The sequence below is a fragment of the Rhodamnia argentea genome, chromosome 5 (genome assembly GCF_020921035.1).
Source record: "Rhodamnia argentea isolate NSW1041297 chromosome 5, ASM2092103v1, whole genome shotgun sequence".
NCBI classification, from domain to species: domain Eukaryota; kingdom Viridiplantae; phylum Streptophyta; class Magnoliopsida; order Myrtales; family Myrtaceae; genus Rhodamnia; species Rhodamnia argentea.
This window is the reverse complement of record NC_063154.1, coordinates 5,542,335-5,566,582: the sequence shown is the minus strand read 5'-3', so window position 1 is coordinate 5,566,582 and position 24,248 is coordinate 5,542,335. Positions and strand designations below refer to the sequence as shown.

At 39.7% G+C, this 24,248-nt stretch overlaps 3 protein-coding genes and 2 long non-coding RNA genes across 9 annotated transcripts in view; 3 read left to right on the top strand and 2 right to left on the bottom strand.

The window, feature by feature from the left end:
• Positions 1 to 10,455, top strand: part of LOC115752716 (protein TOM THREE HOMOLOG 1) — a 38,334-nt gene extending 27,879 nt beyond the window's left edge. The window contains exons 2-12 of one of the 3 annotated variants that reach the window (XM_048278483.1): positions 1,183 to 1,364; positions 1,718 to 1,808; positions 1,893 to 1,945; positions 2,040 to 2,132; positions 2,225 to 2,296; positions 6,046 to 6,118; positions 6,205 to 6,250; positions 7,256 to 7,319; positions 7,409 to 7,462; positions 7,686 to 7,763; positions 9,497 to 9,981. In XM_048278483.1, the coding sequence (XP_048134440.1) occupies positions 1,224 to 1,364; positions 1,718 to 1,808; positions 1,893 to 1,945; positions 2,040 to 2,132; positions 2,225 to 2,296; positions 6,046 to 6,118; positions 6,205 to 6,250; positions 7,256 to 7,319; positions 7,409 to 7,462; positions 7,686 to 7,763; positions 9,497 to 9,589 (858 nt within the window). In that variant the 5' untranslated portion in view covers positions 1,183 to 1,223 and the 3' untranslated portion in view covers positions 9,590 to 9,981. Of the gene's footprint in view, positions 1 to 909; positions 1,365 to 1,717; positions 1,809 to 1,892; positions 1,946 to 2,039; positions 2,133 to 2,224; positions 2,297 to 6,045; positions 6,119 to 6,204; positions 6,251 to 7,255; positions 7,320 to 7,408; positions 7,463 to 7,685; positions 7,764 to 9,496; positions 9,982 to 10,270 lie in introns of those variants that run through there. The other 2 variants (XM_030691039.2, XM_030691055.2) reach the window with 2 other exon arrangements.
• LOC115752741 lies at positions 4,877 to 20,385 on the bottom strand. The gene is made up of 4 exons (XR_004016788.2): positions 20,375 to 20,385; positions 12,659 to 12,665; positions 11,406 to 11,408; positions 4,877 to 5,463 (listed from the first exon to the last, which is right to left on the bottom strand). It is a non-coding gene; the product is annotated as an uncharacterized LOC115752741 (long non-coding RNA).
• LOC115752735 lies at positions 7,009 to 10,433 on the bottom strand. Its single transcript, XR_004016787.2, has 2 exons — positions 10,296 to 10,433; positions 7,009 to 7,281 (listed from the first exon to the last, which is right to left on the bottom strand). It is a non-coding gene; the product is annotated as an uncharacterized LOC115752735 (long non-coding RNA).
• LOC115752703 (inositol oxygenase 1) lies at positions 14,090 to 16,921 on the top strand. Of its 3 annotated transcripts, none has more exons than XM_030691008.2 (12): positions 14,090 to 14,364; positions 14,395 to 14,458; positions 14,652 to 14,754; positions 15,148 to 15,229; positions 15,325 to 15,529; positions 15,654 to 15,713; positions 15,822 to 15,874; positions 15,964 to 16,086; positions 16,192 to 16,261; positions 16,361 to 16,439; positions 16,520 to 16,601; positions 16,692 to 16,921. In XM_030691008.2, exons 2-12 carry the CDS (start codon positions 14,428 to 14,430, stop codon positions 16,716 to 16,718), a joined length of 915 nt encoding a protein of 304 aa, XP_030546868.1. In that variant the 5' UTR covers positions 14,090 to 14,364; positions 14,395 to 14,427; the 3' UTR covers positions 16,719 to 16,921. The 3 variants fall into 3 exon arrangements, with proteins under 3 accessions (XP_030546868.1, XP_048134438.1, XP_030546875.1); XM_030691015.2 differs by lacking the exon at positions 14,090 to 14,364 and adding an exon at positions 14,842 to 14,981 and having other exon boundaries at positions 14,417 to 14,458; XM_048278481.1 differs by having other exon boundaries at positions 14,090 to 14,458.
• LOC115752696 (NADPH-dependent aldo-keto reductase, chloroplastic-like) lies at positions 18,119 to 23,508 on the top strand. Its single transcript, XM_030690997.2, has 3 exons — positions 18,119 to 19,385; positions 21,042 to 21,296; positions 22,980 to 23,508. Exons 1-3 carry the CDS (start codon positions 18,816 to 18,818, stop codon positions 23,238 to 23,240), a joined length of 1,086 nt encoding a protein of 361 aa, XP_030546857.1. The 5' UTR covers positions 18,119 to 18,815; the 3' UTR covers positions 23,241 to 23,508.
• Positions 23,509 to 24,248: the final 740 nt, after the last annotated feature.

The window sequence follows — 24,248 nt, the reverse complement described above, 5'->3', positions numbered from 1 at the left end:
ACATTATTTAATTTTTTTTAAAAATATTATTTATTTTTTACTCCGCGCGACTAGAAAAGGCGACTTGGCGGCGGAGGCCGGCCCGGCGATCAATAGTTGGCGGCGATCGCGACCGGCGAAGGACGGCAGTAGGTGGTGGTCGGCGTCACGGGTGGCGATTGGCGGAGGTTGACGGTGATTGGCTACCGAGGACGATCTACGGGTGGCGGCCGACGGGAGCGGGCAATGGTCGGCAGTTGGCATTGGTCATAGGTGGCGATCGGCGACGGAGGTTGGCGGATGTGGGTATGATCGAAAAGAGGGTGAGAGTATAATAGAAAGAGGGTGATCGGTAATAAAATGAGGATGAAGCGATAAGTACTTCTTGAATTGAAGAAGCTATTTTTTTAACTTCTAAAATCGAGAGAAAAATAACTTTAGAAATTGAAATTTACTTTAGAAGTAAAATTTTTTACCAAACGGATTTCTTTTTTAAAAGTTACATTATTAAATAGATTTCTACTCTAAAAACACTTTTAAAGCAGAAATTTACTTTTAAAAATGTCATCATGCGCATTCTAAATAGATGAAGAGTTGGGCAGTCCGGTTCTCGATTTTACTCTGGTCCTCGTTGGAGTGGCGTGGGGGACGGAAAAGATAAGGTCATAAAAGTAACTAAAAATTGAAAAAAGAAAACGGTACACGTGGCGGGGTGGCGACCCGGAGGATGCGAAGAGCGCGTGCATAACCCGCCACCTCACACCCGCGCGTGAAATCCCAAGTCCCCGCAGCGACCCGGCCCGATTTGCCTGGCTGTTAAACGTTCGAGAGACGCCGAACGATGACAGGACATTAGTAAAAATCGAAAGAACTCCTTTTTGGCTCTTTCAAATTACTGCCCAGGAAAATCCGAATACCAACAAAGAAAAAATTTTAAAAATAAAAATAAAAAAAAAGAGAAAAAGCGAAGAGGATCATCACTGTGCTCGCTCGCCGCTCGCTCCAAGAAAATTCTCGCCGGCAGTGCTCGTCCTCCAATTTCCCCTCATCAATTCGAAGCGATCGATATAAGTTGGGGAGGGAGGGAGAGAGATTTTAGGAATACACGGAAAAGCAAATCGAGACTCGAAGTTGTTCTTTTGCGTCGAATTGGTTGATATTTGATTAATCTCCCTTCTCGAATTGCTCAATTTGTGAAGAGATAGAGAGAGAGGACAAGAGTCGGGGATTTGAGAGCTTCGGAGATGGCGTCGTCGGCGGTCACGGCCTACGAGATGACGGCGGCTTCGAATTGGTGGGACGAGGTGAACAAGTCCGCGGTGTGGCAGGATCGCATCTTCCACGTCCTGGCCGCCCTCTACGGTGTCGTCGCCGTTGTCGCTCTGGTAATCCCCTTGCTTCTTGTTTTTTATTTTTGAATGAGATTTGTGGGTTCTTTGCGGACTTAATCGCGCTTGTTGCTGGATAGGTTTGGCGGTTAGGGCTTGGTCTCTCGTTCTTGTTTCTCGGCAGTTGATGTATCAACTTGTTTTGTTATATGTTGCTCTGTGCTGTTAGTTTGATTGGAATAGGCAAAAGAATTGATGATGCAGCTTGTTTAGTTTACTTATTTAGCCACGAGGAAATTCCCGCATCGAAAAGTCGGATATTTTACTTCGAATTTTTAGTTTGATTCCTTGTTTTTCCGGTCTGTGCAATTGTGCAAGAGTGGATGAAGGGACTTGTTTTTCTCCTTTAGGTTCAACTCGTTCGGATACAATTGAGAGTTCCCGAGTTCGGTTGGACTACGCAGAAAGTGTTCCATTTCCTCAATTTCTTGGTCAATGGCGGTTCGTGTTTTGAACTTTAGCTTTCCACATTCTTCCTTTCAGTTATTGCCATCTGATCCTGGTTTTCTTTCTGATTGTGTGCAGTTAGATGTGTAGTGTTTGTGTTCCGGCGGGATATTCAGAAGTTATCTCCTGAGGTTTCGAATTTCAATCCATCACATATATTTCTGTAAAGCTCCACTCTGGTTTACGATATTTAAGCTTTTACTTTGGAATCTCCGTCTCTCTCAGATTGTCCAGCATATATTGCTTGACTTGCCGAGCCTTGCATTCTTCACGACGTACGCACTTTTGGTTCTCTTCTGGGCCGAGATATATTATCAGGTGAGGTGTCACGTGCACGTGCAGCTTGCCTGGTATGTTGAGTTTATAGCGGACATTCGTGCTCATTATTATTTGGCATGAATGTGGATCAGGCACGTGCTGTATCTACTGATGGACTCCGGCCTAGTTTTTTTACAATTAATGCTGTGGTCTATGCAGTTCAGGTGAAAACTCTCGTTTGCTGATATTTCTTTAAATTGGAAGGCCAGATATGGGACTCCATTTTGTTTGCTGTAGCAGCTGTTGATGGTTTTTGGCTTAATGTTTATGTTAGTGTTTAGGTGCTCCTTTTCCTTCCACATCATCAGTTTGAATTTTTAAAATTTTTCTTGTTCCTCAACATGTATGCTTATTCAAAGAGTCAAATTATTTGTGCAATTGGTGGGATGAACTGCGGTTACTATATTGTATATGAGCTTGAAATAGCAAGTTTTGGTCTGATGACATCATACCTTTACGTCATGCAATTGATTTATATATTTTTCAACTCTCTCTCTCTCTCTCTCTCTCTCTCTCTCTCTCTCTCTCTCAAGAGGCAAAATTGATATTTAGAAATATCAGATTTAGGATTTACTTAACAATAGTGCAGTGATGGCATTGTGACTTTCTCTGAAAACGGAAGAGTGCAAGGTTGTGTACAGTTTAATAAAGGCTTTGAGTGAAGTAATTTTTTGCTTTCCTGCCAAATTTTAATATAACTCTAATTTCAAAATAATAAAATTGTCATATATGGATCTACGCTTCATTGTTTGTATTCTATGGAAAGTTTCTAGTGTTTCAAGTATAAAAAAAAAGTGAAAAATTCAAATTGCACGAGCCACAAGATTTGAATTGAGCAAAATGTAAAATGTAAAAGTCAATCTAGACAATCCCTAGATGATTTTCTCGTGACTAAATTTGGATTTGGTGGGCAACGAAATGTATGGTGAGAGATAGGGACTAGCTTGCAAGAGGTCAGTTGCTCAAGTTCGGTTAGTAATGTATTGATTTAAGCATGGGGTTGTGCATACTTGTTTCAAGCAACTGACCAGCCCGATCAACTAGCATATTTCATAGCACATTTACGAATTTTTTTATTGTATGTGCAAGACTTTTCTTGCTTAAGTTCGAACTTAGAGCTCCATCTAGTAACTTATGATGGCGAAGTGGCTACCTTGAGTTTGAGCATGTCGCAATTCTTTCTTGTTTAGTAAGGAGATCAAATTGAGTTTGAATAGGTGGTCTTTGAAGCGAGCTAAGTTTTGTTTAGAAAGCAAAGTTTGGCCAAGTAAAAACAAGTTCGTCTTCTTGAACTAGCTGCACTGGAATCTCAACATTGAACCTATATTGCTAGTGGGTTTGATGCACGAATCAAATAAGATAATTGCTCCTTATCTAGCGGCATATTGTTTGTAAGATCGTTTTTAGAAGGTTTTCAGTGTCCCTAATAAGGTCCTTCTCGAGGCTCTTTTGCCCAATATTTGGCTTGAAATGAAATAGATAGATCTCACTCTAGTTTGAGATACTTGATCGCGAAAGCCTCCAAGTTAATCCTCCCCTTCATGCTATTTGATTGGTTCCTTACATTGACCTATTTATGTAGGATCTTGAGTAGGAAAGGTCAAGCTACAAAACCAATTGTTAGAAAGTCCAACCCAAAAGTTTAAGTTGATAGGCGGCGAGAGATCATATGATTGTAAAGAGCATTTACGACTTACTATCAAGCGGTGTGGGATAATACTTCAACACCCCCTCTCACGTGCAAGTCGGATAACGAGCGGCACGTGGAATTCCGCCTGCGCACATTCACGTGGAATTTTGACCACACACATTCGCGGAAGGGATAATACTAGCTTCGATACTATGTTAGAAAGTTCAACTTGAAAGCTTAAGGCGATAGGTGAAGGGAGACCATATGAATATAAAGAACATTTAAGACCCATTATCAAGCGATGTGGGACAATACTTCAACACCAGATGCAAAAAGAAATGCTTGATCCACTTGGTTGGCTTGGCCATGAATGCTTTAAGGACATTGTGTTCTAATGAGAATCCATTCACCGCTCAATATCTTCTTCAGAGTTTCCATCTGTCTTTTCTCTGTCCTACTTGGCCCTTATAACATCGCATCTTATTACATGAGCGTTTGCAGGATGTCGTTTCACTCGTTGAAGTAATTTTGAATGATGAGGAAGCACATCATAGGTAGGTAAACTTAGGCTCTTGAAATATCCCAGTAGCCTCATGGACTAGGTGAGGTACAACCCAAAGTCTGGGTGGCTACCTTTGGAACGTTTACACTTGGTTGTATGGGGAGTGGGACTTGTGATGTGTTTGCAATCCACACATCAAAGTCGGTTCTTCATTGTGTCGTTTCACTTGTTTATATAGTCTCCCATTGCATCCTAGTGAGTATTTGATTGCTATGGTTTCTTTCATGTTGTATATGTCCTCATTCTTGGTATCAAAATCCCCTTTACTGTTTTGTAATTAACATTGCCTTTGAATGAGAATATTAATTCTTTTCCATTGGCTTAGTAGATAGAGTGTGAAAGGGGGGAATAAAATTGAGACCCCTCGAGTCTGTGTGAAGAACCACTGGTAGGCTATGTTCTTTAGTGATAAAAGAGTACAAGCTGTCCCTCTGGCAAAGAATAACACTTTATTACCCACAATAGGTTTGGCAACTTATGGCTCATCTGCCTACCCTTTTTGTTGTCAGCGGTGAGCGTTGTTTAGTGCAATCCTCTTTATAGGTCTTGCACGGAAGTTTATATAGTGGATCACTTAATATGGACATCTCTTATACCTCCCAACCAGGTATTGGTTCGATACCCTAGTTAGTGCATGTTATCGTCATGCTAGCACCAACCCTGTTGCACGTTCCTTTACAATTTGGGATTTCCTGTTATAATAATCAACAGTAGCATCAAATGATTTGAGAAAAGCATGTATGGTAGAGAAACACCTTAAATGGGACTCTTATGTTGGTTCATTGTTAGGATAAAGATACAAGAGCTTTAAGTTGGATGTTGATGGGGGCCTCTTGCCATAAAGATGTCCTTTCTCCTTTGTTTTGGGGAAGTCACAATTTTTTTATGCATTGCTTCTATAAGGTTTATGTAGGCAACTTTGGAAAATAGTCCGGGGGCGTTTTTAGAACCTTGGCATGTGCCTTGCACAATTAGTAAATAGTGCTTCACAAATTCCTTGCCTATCATCATCCATGTAACCGCCAAAATGAAATATTTGGGCCTGAAGTCGAATTGATTCTTCGGATCTTGAGTTTTTTATTTTAACCTATGTATATCGCCTAGTTTGTTGCCTAATACATCAGTTGATATTGGTTTAGCTCTCTTCGCTAGCCGTTGACTGCCTGTTGCATCCCCTCACCCTACATCCAAGCTTAGGACCGGTTGCGAAGATAAATTTCACATAGGCTGATGTAATAAGAAACAGCAATGCTTTAGTATGACACTGTAGACTGTACTGTCAAGTACCAACAATTGCATAGAATGGAGAGTAGCAGATATGGGAATTTTTCTTATGGCAAATAGATACACGAGACAAAAACGGTTTCTAGAAATTATTTATTTGAGGAAAGGTTACGAATTTGATTAAGGACAAGATAAGAAAATCACATTTGAGGTGATTTAGGACGTGGTTTGCGAAACACTGGTGAAGAGATGATGTAGATAGTGTGCAATGGTGTAAAAGGATTCATATAGTCAACCAAACCTTAGTGGAATAAGCCAATGCAATGAAAAACTTGGGTTGCCAAATGACACATGCTACAGTGTCTTGCCCAAGTGAGATATTGAATGTTATTCTCTTGGTGCGAATGATTTTTGGATCTGAAAAAAAAAATGATATTTTATGTTAAATGTTTCCACTTTTGTGCACTTATGTTTTTAAGTTTGAATTTGTTTTTCAGATAGCAATGTGGTTGATCCTGTGGTGGAAACCTATTCCAGTTGTAGTTATCCTTTCGAAGATGTTTTTTGCAGGTTGTTCTGCTCCTTATACCTTGAAGCAGTGTTTTTGGCTCTACAGTGATACTGATCAGTTATGCTTTTGGCTCTATGTCTTGTAGGTGTTTCTTTGTTCGCTGCCCTCGGTTTTCTTCTATATGGCGGAAGGTAACCTAACTATGACCCTGCTTTTTTTTTTCCTTCCCTTTTTCTAGTGAAAAGGATTTAAATTTGTAACTTGCATGGAATAAGATGATGGGACTAAAACCAGCAGCCGTAAGTGTTTCCTATACAATGCTGGTAGTTAATGCTCAGAAAGTTGGAAATGTGTAATATGTAGATAGTACAGGCTATGCTGAATAATTGAATTATTTCATTTACCTATAAAGCTCAGTGAATTATCTCTCTACCAAATATGTAACCATGCACAAAACTTCTGATTATACGAGATAAAGGGGATTGCGATGATTAAATAGTTGATTGGGAAAAGTGCAACCTTGTCATCTACATCTATGTTGAGAGTGATTTGAGAGGTGGGATTTGACTGTTAAGTGGTGTGAGTCAAGTTAATTCTGTCACTATTCCCTTTTTTCCATTGATCCTTCCTATTGCTCTGCTGGAAGTTGTGTTCTAGCCAGTTGAGCTGTGGCAATCTTGCTCCATCCGAGAAGCACCAGTTGAATCCCCCCCTCCCTTGTACATTATCTTTCATTGTAGACTCTTTGCTTAACTCCTTTGGATTGGCTATCTTCAAAGGAAGATCAGCGCCATCCAACTCTGACTTCTACGTTTCCCAATTTCTAGTCTATTAGAAAGACTACTCGCTTAAGTATGTTAGGAAGTCTATGCTATCGTTGAAAGCACCTCTATTGAAATAGGTAGTCAGTATTGGTTTAGTAGCTGAGTTAGCCTCCTTATGACACCCCTGAAAACATCCACCTGTCAATAAATTCAGCGATGGGACTTTTCGCTATCGTACTAAGTTTGTGGTGATTTTTTTCAAAATGATCAGTTAGTGTCTTTATGAAACCCCAGAGAATGTCCAAATATGAATACCTTTGGATGTGACATGTTTCACTATCACATCGTAACTCTGTTAATATTGGTGTTCTTGTGCATTGTGATTCCGTAGCTTTGCTGGTTTCGTTGATGCTTCCATGTCATCTTTTGTAGACTCTTCTTGATGCTCCAGCGGTTTCCTGTTGAGTCAAAAGGACGTCGTAAGAAACTGCAGGAGGTATGCTTCACATAACTAAAGTACATCTGCGTAGTTTCAGAGGTCAATTGCTTAGTGGTTTTACATTCTTTAACTGCTTATATTCGTAGGTTGGCTATGTGACCACCATATGTTTCCTGTGCTTTCTTGTCAGATGCATCATGGTGAGTTTTAGTGTACTAAAAGGACCTTTAACCTCTACGAACTTGACTCATTAAGCTTTTTGAGATCAAGCAAAAAATAATTCTGTATCAGATGTCTCGATCAGTTTCCTTCATAATTAGGGAATACATCTCATTGTTTTATTCTCTCTCTTGCCAATTAATATTCAAAGACCTGCTGCAAAGAGACAGTATGCCATGTTTACTTTATTACTCAACACTGCAGATGTGTTTTGATGCATTTGATGAAGCAGCGGACTTGGATGTTTTAGATCACCCAATTCTGAACTTCATCTATTACCTTGTAAGTATACAGTTTTGTTCGATGCTCACTTCTCTCACAAAATGATTCTAAACATGATTATATTTTTCTATTATGTCCTAATACACACACACGTCATTTGTCCTGGAGTCGTCTGTTGTAGATTATTGGTACTTATCATTTTCGAAGTTGGAATACAAAGCAAAACTTTTCAAACTTCAGATCGGAACTATGCTTTTACTACTGAACTCTATGGATATACGATAGAAGACCTTTTCCAACAGCTACTTAAATTCTGACCTTTTTCCCCCGGGCAAAAGAACCTCAGCCAGATGTCAAATTGGGTCGATTATGTAAAAATAGGTATACATCTAGTCTAAAGAAATTCTATGTCCAGCAAAATTTCAATTTTATTACCCTGGAAAGAATGGCGGATAATCTTCTTCAGACTGATAGCCTAAGCCTGTTCAATGCTATTCCTACTTTTGAGCATCTACCTAAAGAAAGTTTATGTCCAGCGAAATTTCAATTTTATTACCCTAGAAAGGACGGCATATAATCTTTTTCAGATTGATATTATATCCTGTTTAATGCTATTCCCACTTTTGAGCATCTACCTGGTAGCTTTCTACTTGTATTTGTTATTTGACACCTCACAAATGCCTTGATGCAACCGTTGGAGTACCTGGCTGATGATTCTTGGAATGCTAGTGTTATTATCAAGACTTGTTGAAGATAGGTGGTTGTCAGCAATCATTTTTCTGATATTTCATTGTGATCAAGAGATGCAGTCTGTAAATCCTTGCGTCACTTTAACAGTGATGCCAAAATAAGTATGCCTTATCTATCCAAGAAACTCAATAGCAATTGGAAAACTATCGAAAGCCCCTGAAGCCAGTTATGTGCAAGTGAAGAATCCTGCACATCAATTCCCCAAAGAAAGGACCCCGACCCTAGATATATTTTACCAGTAGTGAACTTTAAACAGTAGTGAAGTAAAATTCTCATTTGAAGCTTTGATTAAGGAACATGAAATTATAGAACTTTCGGTGTGAGTAACAAGCCTAGAGCACCTTCTGAGCAATCTACTGAAGCAGCCGTTGATCAAACTTGTTCTCCACGACAATAACGGATTAAGCTGTATTCCACCAAGTGGGGATCTTCTTATATCATCGCTCGATTCTAGTCATGTTTTGATAAAGATCTAAATGTTTAATATCTTTATTGTCGCCTCCCATGTCCTTTTTAGGTTTTTCCCTACCTCTTTTATCCTGTTCCCTTCCCATGTGTAATGCCTCAAAGCTCTGTTCTAATCAAGATGAATGTGCAATTTCTCTCAATCAAGATATTGGAAATGCTAATCCTATTGAAGCTTCATGTGGGAATTTGACCGATGTCATTGAATCCGTTTTTCAGCATCATGATTTCCTATTGAGTGTAGACCACAATGTCTACATCAAGTCATCTTACTGCCACTATATCTGTCCTCCATCACGGTCTCAGGATATAAGTTCTGAAGTATTTAGCGGCTTGCCCCGTGGAGTGTGACATTGTTAATGATGAGCACGCTTTTGAGATTGTTAATGTGCTGGTGGTCTATATTCATATGATCTTTGATTGGAAGCTAAATGGCAATTGTTTGTTATGATTACATTGTGGTGCTTTCAATCTATGAATACTTGTATCTCATCTGTGTCCCTAATGTTTTATTCCCTTCTTATTGAACTTGTATATGTTGCTTTCGATCAACATGTTTAATCCTTTTCCCTATGCAGTTGGTGGAGATTCTGCCTTCTTCTTTGGTTCTATTCATACTAAGAAAGCTGCCACCGAAACGTGGGATCACGCAATACCACCCTATCCGCTGACGAACGGGGCGACGGATGCGTTGGCCTTAAAAGGTTAGCCTATCATATAAGAGGAGATGGAAGGTGAAATCATCATGCGCTCTGGGTTGAATAAAAATCCTAGTGGGTTATGCAGTTGTTCGGTCTCTAAGTGGATTCAAGGTCTGTGCTGAAAACCCAGGATTACTGCTTCTGCTGTCTCTAGATGCTATGGTCTCTGCTTTTGGTGTCATGGATGATATGATTGATTATCTCGTTCAGTGATGTGAGAAGTATCTGTAATAATTTGTATAAGTTAAGATTATTATTTTGAAACGGGAAAACAAAAAGAAAGACGCAGAGGTAGAAGGTTTCCTTGTATCTTTAGGATAATGTTTTGAGTGCAATATATCTTGGAGTTCAGTTTGTACTGAGTTTTCCTGAAAGACCACAAGCATCAGATTCTTTTCCCAAATGTAATTTAAAGATGTTGGCGGGCTTTCGCACGGGAGATCTTAATCGTGCTCGTTACATTTCTCGGGGTTTCTTGACGAAATCCGCGATCTAGTTTCGCTGGCCTCAAGCTGCATCTTTTGGAGGGTGTTTCGATGCTTCAGCGTTTACAGATCCCACGTAAATGGGACTTCTACATGAACTTGGCAACACACGGCATATGGAGAAATGTGCTCAAACATGGAACCGGGCAACAGACTCAGTTCCGTAAATGGTTCAATGCCCGGAAACGTACCTGCAATTGCGACCTCAATTCGCCGTCGACGCACGGATCTTGACCCGGGCTTCTTTGTATCTACGGCATCTGTATTGGTAACGTTTCTCTCTCAATTCTGAAGCTGTGAGATGAGGAGGAGAAGACGGTGAACTGGAAGTTCTTTGATGCAACAAATGAAGAAGGGTATGTAGTCTCTGCATCAAATGAAGAGTTTTTGACTGTTTGATGGCCATCGTCACCTGCCGGTCGTGGGAGGGAACGCCATGCTTGGCCATTTGAATGGTAGGTTTTACTTCTTCCACTCCCATCTGAAGAAAGTTGGCTCTTCGTCTTTTGACTGATCTAGCAAAAGATTTAGCAAAGTTAAGAACGCCGGTGAAAGTTACTAGCATCAAATTTAGCAAAGTTAAGAACGCCGGTGAAGGTTATTAGCATCAAATTAACTTTTGAAAACAAAGAAAAGTGACTAATCCCTCGCGGACTTGGAGATTGACCGATCAATATATACTCGGAAGGAGGATGCGTTCATTTGATGGAAAATGAATGGTTTACAAAATATTTTTCTAAAAATAATCATTTGTATTGCTTGCAAAAACTGATTGAAGGAGAAATATTTGTATTGTCCACGAATATATTTACATATAAATAATCGTCGATAATAAGAACATTTTGACTAATTATTTTGAGCAATATAAGTGATTACTTTTAGAAAAAAAAATGTTTTCAAAATCATTTATTTTTCGCGAAACAAACGGAACCATGATACTTGATTTGGGTCAGACCCGGAGAATTTTGTCATCCTCAAATTCCTGGAAAACCTTGTGTGCTCTAAAAGTGAACGAACTCGGGGGAAAACGAGGATTGAATTGCAATTGCCGGGACTTCAAGATGCCTTCATCCATGCCTTGGGGGGGCTTGGGAAAAAGCATTTTGGGCCGGGCCCATCCCAATATGGCCTTTGTCTCCCGAGCGAGCCCATCGCGCGTGACTGTTAATTGTTACTGTTAGCAAGAATTGGAATTGACACGTGGAGGAATGTCTCGAAATAGAATGTGCTCTCGTGGCTGTCAAAAATAATATTCATTTCCAAATTTTTAAACTTTATTTCCAATTAAAGGAAGCATACACTTGCTTCCTTTTTCAAGAAAAGAAATAAATACACTCTTTTGTCCGAGGTAGAAAATTAGGCAAGTAAATTATAGGCATCCACGTGGACAACGTTGAAGAAGTTGTCAAATAATAGAATCCTATGATCGAATAGGGGTGTGCATGGTCTGGGCCGGTCCGGTCCCAGTATGGAATAAGGGACCGAACCAGTAGTCCCGGTCCCCAAATTTTCGAGACCAAGGATCGGACCGGGGCGATTTTTCCTGGTCCGATCCCGGTCTCAACTCAATGGGATCGTTGATACCAGCCGTTTATAGAAATCTAACCCTTGAAATACAATATGCTTCAATTGCATGTTAATTTACAATATATACCCCCAGTTGAATAAAAAATCACGATGGTCCAGTTTGCTCACCTTCATAATGAAGGCATGTCTTCACAGAATAGTAGGTTTAATAATGACATTGGTCTAACCGCTAACACGATAGAGATATATAAAGGACATAATCGAAAAAACCCGGTTGGCGAAAACATATTAATAGTGATGTTGTTCACTAAACGAAATTCGGGTTCAAGCAAGTGTGCGAAACAAAATACATGACTACTCATTGAAATGAACAACCGAAATGCATGAACATTAAAAAATTGCTTCTACTATATTAAATGAACCGATTGAATTGTTTCTTTATGAAAAGAACACGGTAATGTACACTTATCACACAATGCACTGTAAAAGACCATGATAAATAGGATAGACTGCATTCATAATATCAAGGAGCTATTCAAGTTTCAAAGAGAAATTGATATAAACTATTCTTGTAAAGTTGTTTCGCTAGCATTCAACTCGGACATGCTTTTATGGTTCCAACTGAATTGACACTTGATTCTTTCACGATTCCTATCATTGTTGACAGGCAAATGACATGCTATATATGCGGAACAATCTGGAGATACCTTGTCGAGAATGTATAGCCTAACAACGAAAATGACTCGAGAAATGAACATTAAAAACAAATGAAAACTTCATTTTTTTAATTGCATATAAATAATTTATATATATTATGGGTAATCCGGTCCGAACCGACCGGGCTGGTTCCATCCACCCGAAACCGAGTACCGGGCCACCCCGTCATTAGTCCCATTTATTGGGACTGGGGACTGGATCGCCCCCCTCAAGGACCGAACCAACCCGCCCGGTCTGGTCCAATTTGCTCACCCCTAGGATTGACACTGTGACGTGTGAAAGATGAAACTATCATCCGCAATTTCTAAACGAATATACTTATGTGATGGGTTTTTATCCGAATCACAAAAAAATAAAAAATAATAAAAAATTATTGTAAGGTTCACTTCTTTAAGAATTCGTGGCTAGTAACATGCTGTTATTCTTACGATCATCGAAAAGTTATTATGTTAGCAAAGTCCATTTCAGAAATAAATACTTCCTTTTATTCTTTTGTCATTTTGTTGGTGGTTTTTCGCATGGAAAAGGAGGTTCGGATATGCTAGCATGTACTTAAATCTTATAGGGCGCTATTTCTGTTTATTCTTCTTCCTATTGCTGAAAGGTGCCAATTCCTTTTTTTTGGGGGGGGAGAGAATTCCGAATGTAGTAAAAAAATAAAATAAAAAGGGCATGAATCGAATTGACGAGGAAGGACGGATTCTCTCCTAGATTTTATAGAGCATTCACTTGGAACTTTGCATAAAAATATCCGACGACGTAGGGATTTATAAACTTACCAAAGATCTGAATAAATTCTTCTAATGATGACCTCGCATCTAATGATATGAAGTTGGCCTTCTCGGTTTAAAAAAAATAAAAAAAAGGTTTGAAATTAGTTTTTTGATTGCAAATATGCCTTTATCCCGATGTTACATTTAATCACCGGAGCAGAAGTCGTTGCTCAATCTAGATATCAAATTGAAGATCTATTTTGATCCAATTCAATCTATAATTCTCGATCGAAAAATGAAAAAAAAAATCTAGAGTGAATGAACCAAATACTTGGACGTGTTCGTGACAATTATCCCTAGATTTTCCTTGGTTGGCTTTTCTTTTTAACGCTTTAGGAATAACATCTGGAATATACCAACTCGATGTGAAAGAGAATGCCTTTTAAAATGGTTTAAAGGGGTGCACTACTTGAATTTTGCTGAAATCGACATGTGCGTTAAATAAAAGAATTTGGATAAATCCCATGATTTATTAGATCATTAGTCTGGATCAAAATTTGGATAAGGCCAATCCCAATCCCAATCCCAAAACCAGAGACGGAAACAACAACTCAATTCCTAAGTAAAATCGAAACTCTCAGACAACTCCAAAAAAAGGAACTCCCAAAACGACAACCCTGACCGAGAGTGGTGACTAGATTCCACGTCACGTGGGCCCACGCCAACCGAGACTTCCATCTCCGACCGTAAAAAATATCTAACAATCTGACTCAGCGCTGAGAAATCAAGGCCCGAAGAAATCTTCGCATGCATCCGGATCCTGTGCGCTTGTTTTGTCTCGACCGTTGGATTAGTGGGCCCCGACCAAGATTGTGCATGTACTGACGGCTGAGATGGACTTGTGACCGAAAGGAGAAGGAAGGAAACGAGAAAACCCAAGAAAGGACAAAAAGCTTGGTTTTGGACGACAGCTAATCAAATCATTGTTTCTGTCTCTGTCTCTGTCTCTGTCTCTGTCTCTCGCAAAATATGGAAATTCTTGAGTGACTTCCAAACGGAGAAAAAGGGGTTGTTGCTTAGGGTGGCGCAAAACGAGGAAGGCCTTCAAGTTGGGTTTATCTGAGTGATTTTCAGGGAAGGACTCGGTGAGTGAGAAGTTTTCTTTTCATGGGAAGGACTCCGACACAAAGAATTCTCAGGCGAGGACTCTCCGGCCGCTTATAAATTGAGCCCTCCTCGCCTCCTCCAAGATGCGAGCAATTCAAGCTGAAATCAGTCTCTTCTCTCGTGTTCGTGTTCGTGTTCGTGTTCGTGTTCCTGTTCTTGGCCCTGCTCTTGATTTCGTTTGGTTCGAGTTTGATTCAGGATGACGGTCCTCGTTGAGCAGCCTGAGCTTGGTAAATCTTTCGTTCGTTTGCCCTCTTGGTTTTTGTTGTTGGGTCTTCTCCCCTCAAATCTCATGTTCTCGAGTGATTTCGTGGGTGAGGTAATTAGGCAATAGACTACAGAATGGTGCTGATGTGCTCAGTGAGATAATTCGTAATGTTGACTCATTTTCTCTGCTTCTCTCGCTCTCTCTCCCTTCTGCAGAATTGGAGGTTGTGGAGAAGAAGGTTGATGTGGAAGAGAATGAGCTGCTGTTGGATGGTGGGTTTGTGGTGCCCGAGACTAATTCATTCGGCCAAACTTTCAGGTATTCTTCATCTTCTTCTTTGCCATTATTGATAGTCCATTTTAAGCATGAACTTATAGAATGTGTCCTATGGTTCTCGCATGGCAGAGAAGAAGTGGGTTATTGGTCATGGATATGGATATCATCTGAGGAACTATGGGTATGGGAATAACATAAAAAGAACCTCTGGTTTTTATGCAATTTGCATCCATCAAACATTTCCTGGGGAAATTAGAGGAGTGGATGTGGTAGGCTCATGCAATTGATGGAGATGAGCATAGTTTGGCTTAATGGATTGAAGAGGATGGCCTATGAGTGTTGAATCGATCCACAATATGACATCATTCGAGGGCTGATTCCAATTTATGTGACCATTGAATGAGCGTTCTAATAGATCTTTGAAATGTGACACAGGGATTACAATGCAGAAAGTGAGCGGCAGATGAGCGTGGAGCAGTTTTATCGGACCAATCACATCAACCAAACCTATGACTTTGTAAGCAAGCAGTCAAAACTATTTCAGGAATAAAATTTTGTTGATGTCATCCGACTTCACAAGATAAGTCTAATGTGGCCCCATGGTCATTGCAGGTCAAGAGGATGAGAGAAGATTATGGCAAACTGAACAGGGTGGAGATGAGCATATGGGAATGTTGTGAACTTCTCAATGAGTTTGTCGACGAGAGCGACCCGGACCTGGACGAACCTCAAATTGAGCATCTGCTGCAGACAGCTGAAGCCATCAGGAAGGATTATCCCAATGAGGATTGGCTTCACCTGACTGGCCTCATTCATGGTATGTTGTCTTATCGAGTACGGGGAATACAGAATCTGGTTGATTCTAACTTTGGATATGCTGATGTTTTTGGTTCGCAAAGTTATGTCTATTGTCACCTGAGATAATGCCATTCTTGTTTCAGATCTTGGCAAAGTACTTCTTCATCCTAGCTTCGGAGCTCTTCCTCAATGGGCAGTTGTAGGTAATTACTATCAGGAATATTCATGAAATGGTTTTACTCATACTGATTATTGGTGTTTTGGACATGCCCTTGATTTTGAATTTTTAACTCATTGACGTTTCATTTTAGGCGATACATTCCCTGTCGGGTGCGCTTTCGATGAATCAATTGTCCATCACAAGGTATATGGATGCTCATTTGACATGCGGCAATACTAGTTTGATCGAAGTATCTTCAAAAATATTAATTCAAAATGAGCTTTTGCTTGCAGTATTTCAAGGAGAACCCCGACTACTACAATTCCGCCTATAACACCAAATACGGAGTATATTCAGAAGGCTGTGGACTCAACAATGTGATGATGTCGTGGGGGCACGATGACTATATGTACTTGGTAGTATATCTGAGACTTTGCATAAAGAAGCTTATCGAATTACAGTATATTTGTCTGAGTGTAACTTTCTAAGGTTCTGATCTTATGTACTATCTCGGTTCATAGGTGGCTAAGGAGAACAAGAGTACTCTGCCTTCAGCCGGCCTCTTCATTATCAGATACCACTCATTTTATGGTGAGACACATAAATTCTCGTTCTTGCTTCTTGAAATTTAGAATAAAGGCCCCTGGAATCGATTTCCGACACTTTTCGAACATGTCGATATTTTCCCAGCTTTACACAGAGCCGGAGCATATGAGCACCTGATGAACGAAGAGGATGTTGAGAATCTGAAGTGGCTCAAGATATTCAAGTAAGGAACCAAATCCGATAACACAAACATAACTAGTTTCGTGCTCCTACAATATGGTTGATTTGATCATCGCCGTGCAGCAAATACGACCTCTACAGCAAGAGCAAGGTCCGGATCGATGTTGAGAAGGTCAAGCCGTACTACCTCTCCTTGATCAAGAAGGCAAGTGTCCCTCGATTCCTTACAGTTCTTCGAGCACCAAAACGTCCATGTTTTTCTGTTTGATCTTAACATGGGAGTATTGATTTGCAGTATTTCCCTGAGAAGCTCAAGTGGTGAAAGCCTTGATGGGAGCACCAGCATGGAAAGGTCTTGAAAAGAGACAAATTGGGCTTCTAGTTTAGATTTAGCTTTTCCTATGAGGCGTGTAGTTGTGGTTTTTCCAATCATATTTTCCCTTGTTAGGTTCTATTTCATCTCGCGGGTTGTGTTATGTACTTACTACTCGGTGTTCATGGCAAATAAAATGTAATATCTCTGCACTTTTTGTCCTGATCTGATTCAAACTCAACATCGTACTTTGTCTTTTTTTAATTGATGGATGATTAACTGGAAACAAGGCTCGAAAGAAAAATTTCCCATAGCGTGTATTATAATTGGGGTACTGGTGGCCCAAGAGACCCATGAATCACGTTATCATGAGTTGCATAATTTGACGATTGAGAAGCTAATTCTTTCTCGAGAACTCTATCATTTTCATTTAAAGACACTGCTTCCATTCTGAAAATTTCTCCTGCTGGTAATGCTGACAAAATCCATTAATGATCATATTTAGAGTACATATGCTATCAAACAAGGAACAAAAGACATCTCCCAACTCTTTTGTTTTTATGTTTTTGGTCGGAGTATCTCCCAACTCTACACATCACTTGTTTAAAGTAAAATTAGTTCGATCAATTGCAATGGAATTACAAATATCTAATGTCCATTCATTTAGCGACGAACGACATATTGCCTTATCTTTTCGTCCATAATATGATTTACCACCGCTTCGATCAATTTTATTAAATCATGATACATCATTAAAATTGCCACTTGAATGGATCTCAATCATTTTTTTAGCCTTGAAACATCCTTAATTATTTATCACAAACATTTTGTCCACAAAAAGATTTGAAATCTTGAAATGTTCATGTGCATGACATTTCATCTACGTGGACGCCATCGTCAAAAAGTTTAGTCAATTCGAATAATGTTGGAATATGACGTGCATATAATTGAGCCGATATGAGCGCCCCTGTCAGCCGAAGGTCATGTTAGCTAGATTTAGTTGGATCTGGTATCGGACGGATTTATTTAAAATTTTCGATAAACTTTAGAGATTTAATTAGATGAATAAAAATCGAAAGCATCAATCCACCGGACCAAAGCAGAGTCCATCTTTTTAGTCTCTGTTCCTCTTTTTCGTCCGTCATTTCTCTCTTTGTTTTTGGCCATCTACATCCTCGTTTTTGAGCAGCGTGTCTTCGTGCGTACATCTCCAGAGAGGCAGCTAGTCCACTGTTCCGATCCCGATTGTCAGAAGGACCATCTGAAGAGAGAGACAGTCAATGAATTTAGTTGCGAGTTGGGTAGGTGGTGGGTGTGGATTTTTCGCCGTCTTTCCTCACTTGTTAGGTGTATGAGATTTGACAAAAAGGGAAAAGATTATTACTTTTTAGGTCCTGCCCTCCTTGTTCCGTCGTCTCACCATGCTTTTGATCAACTTGAAACGTAAAAACATATTTAAAAAAGAGTTCTTTGTCCTCTTCTTCGATACTGTGTTCGCGAAGATGGAAAGAAAAGCAACGGGGGGCTTTCTTACAGCTAAGCGCCCGTTTTTAAGGTCCGGGGTCGATTCCTATTCCTCCCCTCTTCATTTTTGTTGACCCAGAGTCCTTTCAATGTTCACGGTTTCCCATTTACGTGCATATCCAAATAGAAACGGAAGCAACTTGGCAAGTTCTTGTTCTTTGGTAGTTTCAAGGGAAACCCAATTTGTCTTACTGTTCCGTGCTCGGTATAAAATCTGCGTCGTGGGTGTTCTTCCTCTCGAAGAGGCTCTCTCCCTCGTTCGTTCTTGTTTCGGTTGAAAAGTCAAACAGGTGGTGGGTTCGTTCGCATTCATTTCAACTGCGGGTTCTTTCCGGTCCCTGGCCAGAGTACATCTTTGTCTTCCCTTCAATTGGGTCATTCACATCTTTCTGGTTGCAAGTAAACTACCGGAAAGATTTCGCCTTCTCTCTTATCGTCCTTGGGTTTCATACACGATCTTACTTTGCCTGTATTGATTTTGCCGGTCTATGTGATATATCTGGTTCTGGGGGATATTCAGGGTTTCGGAATCTCTCTTTTCTTTTCTTTTTTCTTTTTGGGTCTGTCTAAAAGCTTTGAGGTATGAGAGGGAAAAGCGATTTGACGGCGTGCTCGTTTGTGTTGAACACCGGAGCCAAAATTCCGGCCATTGGATTGGGTACATGGCAGATTGGCGGTGACCTTTGCATCGAAGCTGTAAAGACGGCATTGTCGGTAGGGTACCGGCACATCGATTGTGCTCATCTCTATGGTAATGAGATTGAAGTTGGAGATGCATTGGCTGAAGCTTTTAAAGGCTCATCATTGAAGAGAGAGGATCTTTTCTTGACCTCCAAGCTGTACTGTAGCATGAATTCCACCAATAAGATTGAGAATTATGTTAGAGTATCTCTCAAGAATTTAGGAGTTTCATACTTAGATCTATATCTTATGCACTGGCCGGAAATCTCAGCGTTGGGTGATGCAACCGATCCGCCTCTGAAGTTGGGAAGTGAGTATAAGCAGTTTCTCAGTAGGTTGAAGAAATCGTGGAAAGCCATGGAAGGTCTGGTTGAGTTAGGTCTTGTTAGGGCCATCGGTGTCAGCAACTTTAACGTTCAACAGATCAAAGAACTGCTTAAGTTTGCCAAAATAGTTCCTGCTGTCAATCAGGTTGGCCTCCTTGATCTCATATTCTTGAAGACTTATTGTGCATAACTTGTTGTGATCTTGCTTCACAAAATAGTTCTTTGTGGTGTGATGCAGTCCACCAAGATTCCATGTTATCAGTAAATTCATCTGATTATGTGCAAAAACAGAACTATAACGCATAGAAGGTCTGTGATCACTATCAAGGTGTCACTGACATTAGACTACCAATTGGGATGGTTTATGGATAGTGTGGGCTTAAAAGCCGGTGAGCTCTATTTGGCAGTCGGTAGGATGGAAGAATGGGTCAAATGCATTTATATTCTTCACATCATGCTATAAGTTGTCCATTTGCATGATATATGCTGTCTCAAGCTCTTATCAGTTTAAGTACTCATTTAGTCTTCTGCAAAGTTTTGAATGTTGGGAAATACATCATGGTTTTATACAGAAACTGCACTTGTGTAGGGGTTACATATTCTGCCCCAAGTTGAACGATATAGAGTTGTAGATATATTTAGCATCTAAGGACGTGTCCGGTTTCAAGTTTGGTGAATTTTCATTATTTGAAGTAGTGTTCTGTATGAGTTAAAATGAGACTGCGGACATCAAGGTGGCAACTCTCTGTTTGGTAGCCCCTTTGATGGTAGGCATCCTGGCAATCCTTGTACCATAAAAGCCTCAGAATGTTGACAAGATCGCTGCGATCTCTGATTTCTGCTTCTTACTGATGGCTGGCCTCATATCTGGAGTTTCTTTTAGTGTCAATGCCCTCAAAAGTCTTCTTCAATTGTGTATTTCCTCTAGCACCTTAACTGCCAAGTTTACGTCCAAATATCATGGCCATAGGGCACTAAAGTGTACTTATCTCTGATTTTTATAACTGGGGCTGGACAGAAGGCGCAGCTGTCTGTACCCTTAAGCCTCCCAAATTCCACTATGAGGCCATAATGCAATTCAAGGTTCCTAGGAGAACCACCAAACTAGGAGGTCCCTTGGCATGGACTTAGAACTATATATTAAAGAGCTGATTTAGCGGGCATTTATGGCTTTGAACCAAAACAGTGTGGTTGATTGGCATCGTTCTCTCAATATTGTTCTAAGAGATCTCTTTTGGCTTGATTTGAGGCAAAAAGTTGTTTGACCTGTTGTGGTTTCAAATTGTGGTCTTAAAATGGATTTTAAGTGACTAAATTGCCTAGGCCCTTGACGAGTTAGAATGGTTATTCTATTCCATACACCACTCCACCGTGGGCTTTACCGACTTTAATGCATGAATGAGTTGACAAAAACTAAAAGTTTAAAATTGATACGTCCCAGGAGAGTAATTCCAGAGTTGAATTTGATGAATTAATCCTTAATCTGATAAAAACAATTTCTCCCTTCCTGCTTTCCAAAACTGAAAATTGGTTCCAGAAAACATTCGACAAATATGAAGTTTTATGAATAATGTCTTGGAATCAATTGAAAAGGAAGAAATAAGGGTTGAACAAAAGTCTGTATCTGAGATGCGGTTATTTGTGCACCTTTGCCTTGTTTTATGTTTTTACTCATGTCTAGCACATAAATATGATATGTATTTTCTGTTTTCATTTGAAACATCGAAGGATATTTGGCTATGCATCAGTCATAGTAGCCATGATAATAGAGTTTGTTTTGATGGAAGATTGCATTTTTTAGGTGGAGCTGCATCCATTCTGGAGGCAAGATGAACTTGTAAAGTTCTGTCAGTTGAAACGCATCCATGTATCTGCTCACACACCTCTTGGTGTACCTAGTTCAAGTCCTGCACCGTCAGATAGCGGATCGGGCGGGGAAGATGAGCCTGGAACTCCCCGCATATCATTTAGGAGGTCAAGATCGGTGCATGGGCCTATGCTCAAGCTGTCTATTGTAGCAGAAATAGCAAATAGACACCAAAAGACTCCCGAGCAGGTTTTTCTTGTGTGCTCTTTCTTTGTTCTTTGTTCTTATTATATGATTAGATAAAGTAAATCATCCTGTTTGCTTGGCTTTGCCGTAGTTAAACCATTTGCTCAATGCATAATCTGAGTCGACTTCCCTTTTCACAGGGGCAGCTTTCTGTGGCCTTCAACTTACCTCTGATACTCATCAACTATTTATGACTTTAACCTTGTCAATTTGGTCAAACCTTTTTACCAAGATCTAACCTGAAAAGATTTTGGTTACCATCTCCTCCTTAGTTGTTTATTTAACTACAACTATTGATCCTGTGGATAATAAGCTGGGCACTATAACATAAGAAGTTTGAGATTCTAACATTTCATTTAGCGCAGAAAGTTAAATGTTTTTTGGGAGACAGGACGGACTGAAGTATAGATAATCGTCGTGGTTTTGTGATTAAGCACACTTTGCAAGAAAAAAAAAACCGAGCACCCCTTGAGGCCCCTGACTTAAAAATGGAGGGCGGACTACGTAGAAGATGGAATCTGGATGTGTCATTAGTGCTAGATTTCTGCAATTTCGTTGGTGTTCTCTAGCTATTAGATTGAAAATAAACTTCATTTCCAGTGTTGTGAAAGGAATCTCCTTTGACCATCGAGGAAATGTTTGCTCACTTTATTTCCATCTTCTACCAAGTCCTGAGTGCTGAAGTGGATGATTAATTGGAATGTTGTTGCTGTATCAGTTTACTCCTTACTTGAACATGATGACATCGTGATCTTTGATGAAGCAGAATCAATAAGAAACAGAAGAGTGTTGTGTGCTGCCTCCCTAGAAGTGTTTTCCGTTACCTTTTGCAAGAGGAACATCCCACAACCTTATGTCTGTAGTCCAAGGCTTGTAGTTCAGAAGCCAATACGAAACATAATTATTACGGGAGATGTTTATGAAGTTGGTTGAATACTGTTATCGTTGCCAAGAAATGTCCATCGAACGAGTACTTCCTATGTTATTATTCCTCACTGAGAAGTTTTGGTGCATTCTGATATTGATTTGCTTCTCCAAAAGGGTTTTAAGGACTTAGGCTAGAGTTAGGCAACTTATTTCATCACTCCCTTGGTTAAACTTGCATAAATTTTCTTGTCGACATATTGTGGAACTGGCCAATTGCAATATATGGTCCTCCTTACTTTTATGAGAAGTCCCTCTCTAAATTAAGAGTGACATGACCTGGCTCAGTTGTTCTTGTGTGGAAAACGGGGAGCATGGCCTTGGCCTGAGTTAGGTGCTAAACTTGTGATATTGGTTATATTATTAATCCTCAAGGAGTTCTCAAAGTTTTTTCTGTCTTATGTTATAGCTTCTTGTTGCTTTTTCGATAATATGGAATTTGATAGCACAAAATGACTTAGTTAACAGTTCATTTGCGATGTTCAGATATATGAAGTAACTAGCTAGTCACAAACTCTGTTGCTGCACAAGACTTAGAAATTTTGTCAAAGTAGTGCACACAGTATGCTTATGAACACTTGCTTTGAATTCTTTGCAGATATTTGTAAATTTTTCCAGACTTGTCCGTGTCGTTCTAAATAGACTATAGAGTGACTGACATGTGTTGACTGCACCTGAAGAAGTGAAGGGAAAATTTTTAGTCCATTTTCTTTCGTTTGATCGGTATCTAATCTTGATTGTTTGGTCCAATCACTGAGTCAGGTAATTTTGCGATGGGGACTGCAAAGAGGAACTAGTGTCCTGCCATGTAGCTTGAATGCCGACCGGATAAGGAAGAACATCGAGATCTTCAGTTGGTCACTTTCCGATAGCGAGTGGAATCGCCTGAACCAAATCCAACCTCAGGTGTGCTTATTTGGGAACGGACTCACAAACAACCTCTTAGACAGCAGCTTTCTTCCTGGCAGTGTCCCTCTTCAGTCGGTGCGGGAGATGGAAGATGACGTGGAGTCAAATGTTTGATGTAATCAGTGGTTCTTACCGTTCGACTTGTGTATGTCGTATAAAAGTGAAAGAATGTTGTTTTCTTATTCTACCGAAGTAGATGCTGGAAGGCAAATGTTTCAGACTCAGATTTTTTTTCCGAAAATGGTGTAATACAGGAAGAATTTTCATCTACGGTTGGAGCTTCTGGAAGACATGCTGGAAACATGTGATGGTAGGACAATCTTTGAAACCTTATTTTTGAACCTTCTGAATTCTCTGCATTTTACAGTTGGGTTTTGCTTGTCTGTAGCAAATACTCGAATCTGCAGTAAGCCAGGATTTGTAACATGGCTGAAAAACAGAGCAGTTGTGATGCCATTTTTTCTACTGGCTACATGTATTTTCCAGCTAAATCGTGGGAAAACTAATGTCGCATTTGGTGCGTCAGACGAAATTGATGAGTGAGGTATGGCAAAACCGAACTGGAAAAAATGTTGAAAACACAAGGGGAAATTCAGGCTTGCAACATTCAGAAAGATAGTCATCAAAATGACTTGTGACATAAGTCAAAAAGTTCCAGAAATGTATTTTGCAAATAATAAATTGATAGGAGGTAATAATTTTTTATGGCATAGGTTGATATGACAACATTCATAAGAGCAATTTCACACCAAAGTTGTGCAATGAAATTTGGAGATAGAACATCATGTAAAACCTAGTGTTTGTTGCTTTACTTGGTCATCTGTCTTGGTAAAACCTTGGTCATTTTATGATCCTACGTAATTTTGTGAGATTAAATTCCATCGTCTTGAATATGAAATTTTTTTGTTCCGGCCAACTATCAGATCAAATTTATTGGCTTTCATTCATGAACGGGTTAAATTTAAATGTTTTCAAAAGCAACTTGTTATGCATATACATATATCATGTATTACTAGCAACTGTGCAGACGCATTTTGTGTACATAAAAAAATCAACATTTGAAAACTTTTGCATTTTGCCTCGTTACAAAATATTTGAATCATCATTTAACGGAACGAAATT

Coding starts and splice junctions, on each gene's coding strand:
- LOC115752703 (XM_030691008.2), top strand. CDS start 14,428: ATGACGGTCCTCGTTGAGCAGCCTGAGCTTG. Junction 15,230..15,324: donor TCAACCAAACCTATGACTTT/GTAAGCAAGCAG, acceptor TGGTCATTGCAG/GTCAAGAGGATGAGAGAAGA. Junction 16,262..16,360: donor CAGATACCACTCATTTTATG/GTGAGACACATA, acceptor ATATTTTCCCAG/CTTTACACAGAGCCGGAGCA.
- LOC115752696 (XM_030690997.2), top strand. CDS start 18,816: ATGAGAGGGAAAAGCGATTTGACGGCGTGCTCGTTTGTGTTGAACACC. Junction 19,386..21,041: donor TAGTTCCTGCTGTCAATCAG/GTTGGCCTCCTT, acceptor TGCATTTTTTAG/GTGGAGCTGCATCCATTCTG. Junction 21,297..22,979: donor ACCAAAAGACTCCCGAGCAG/GTTTTTCTTGTG, acceptor TCACTGAGTCAG/GTAATTTTGCGATGGGGACT.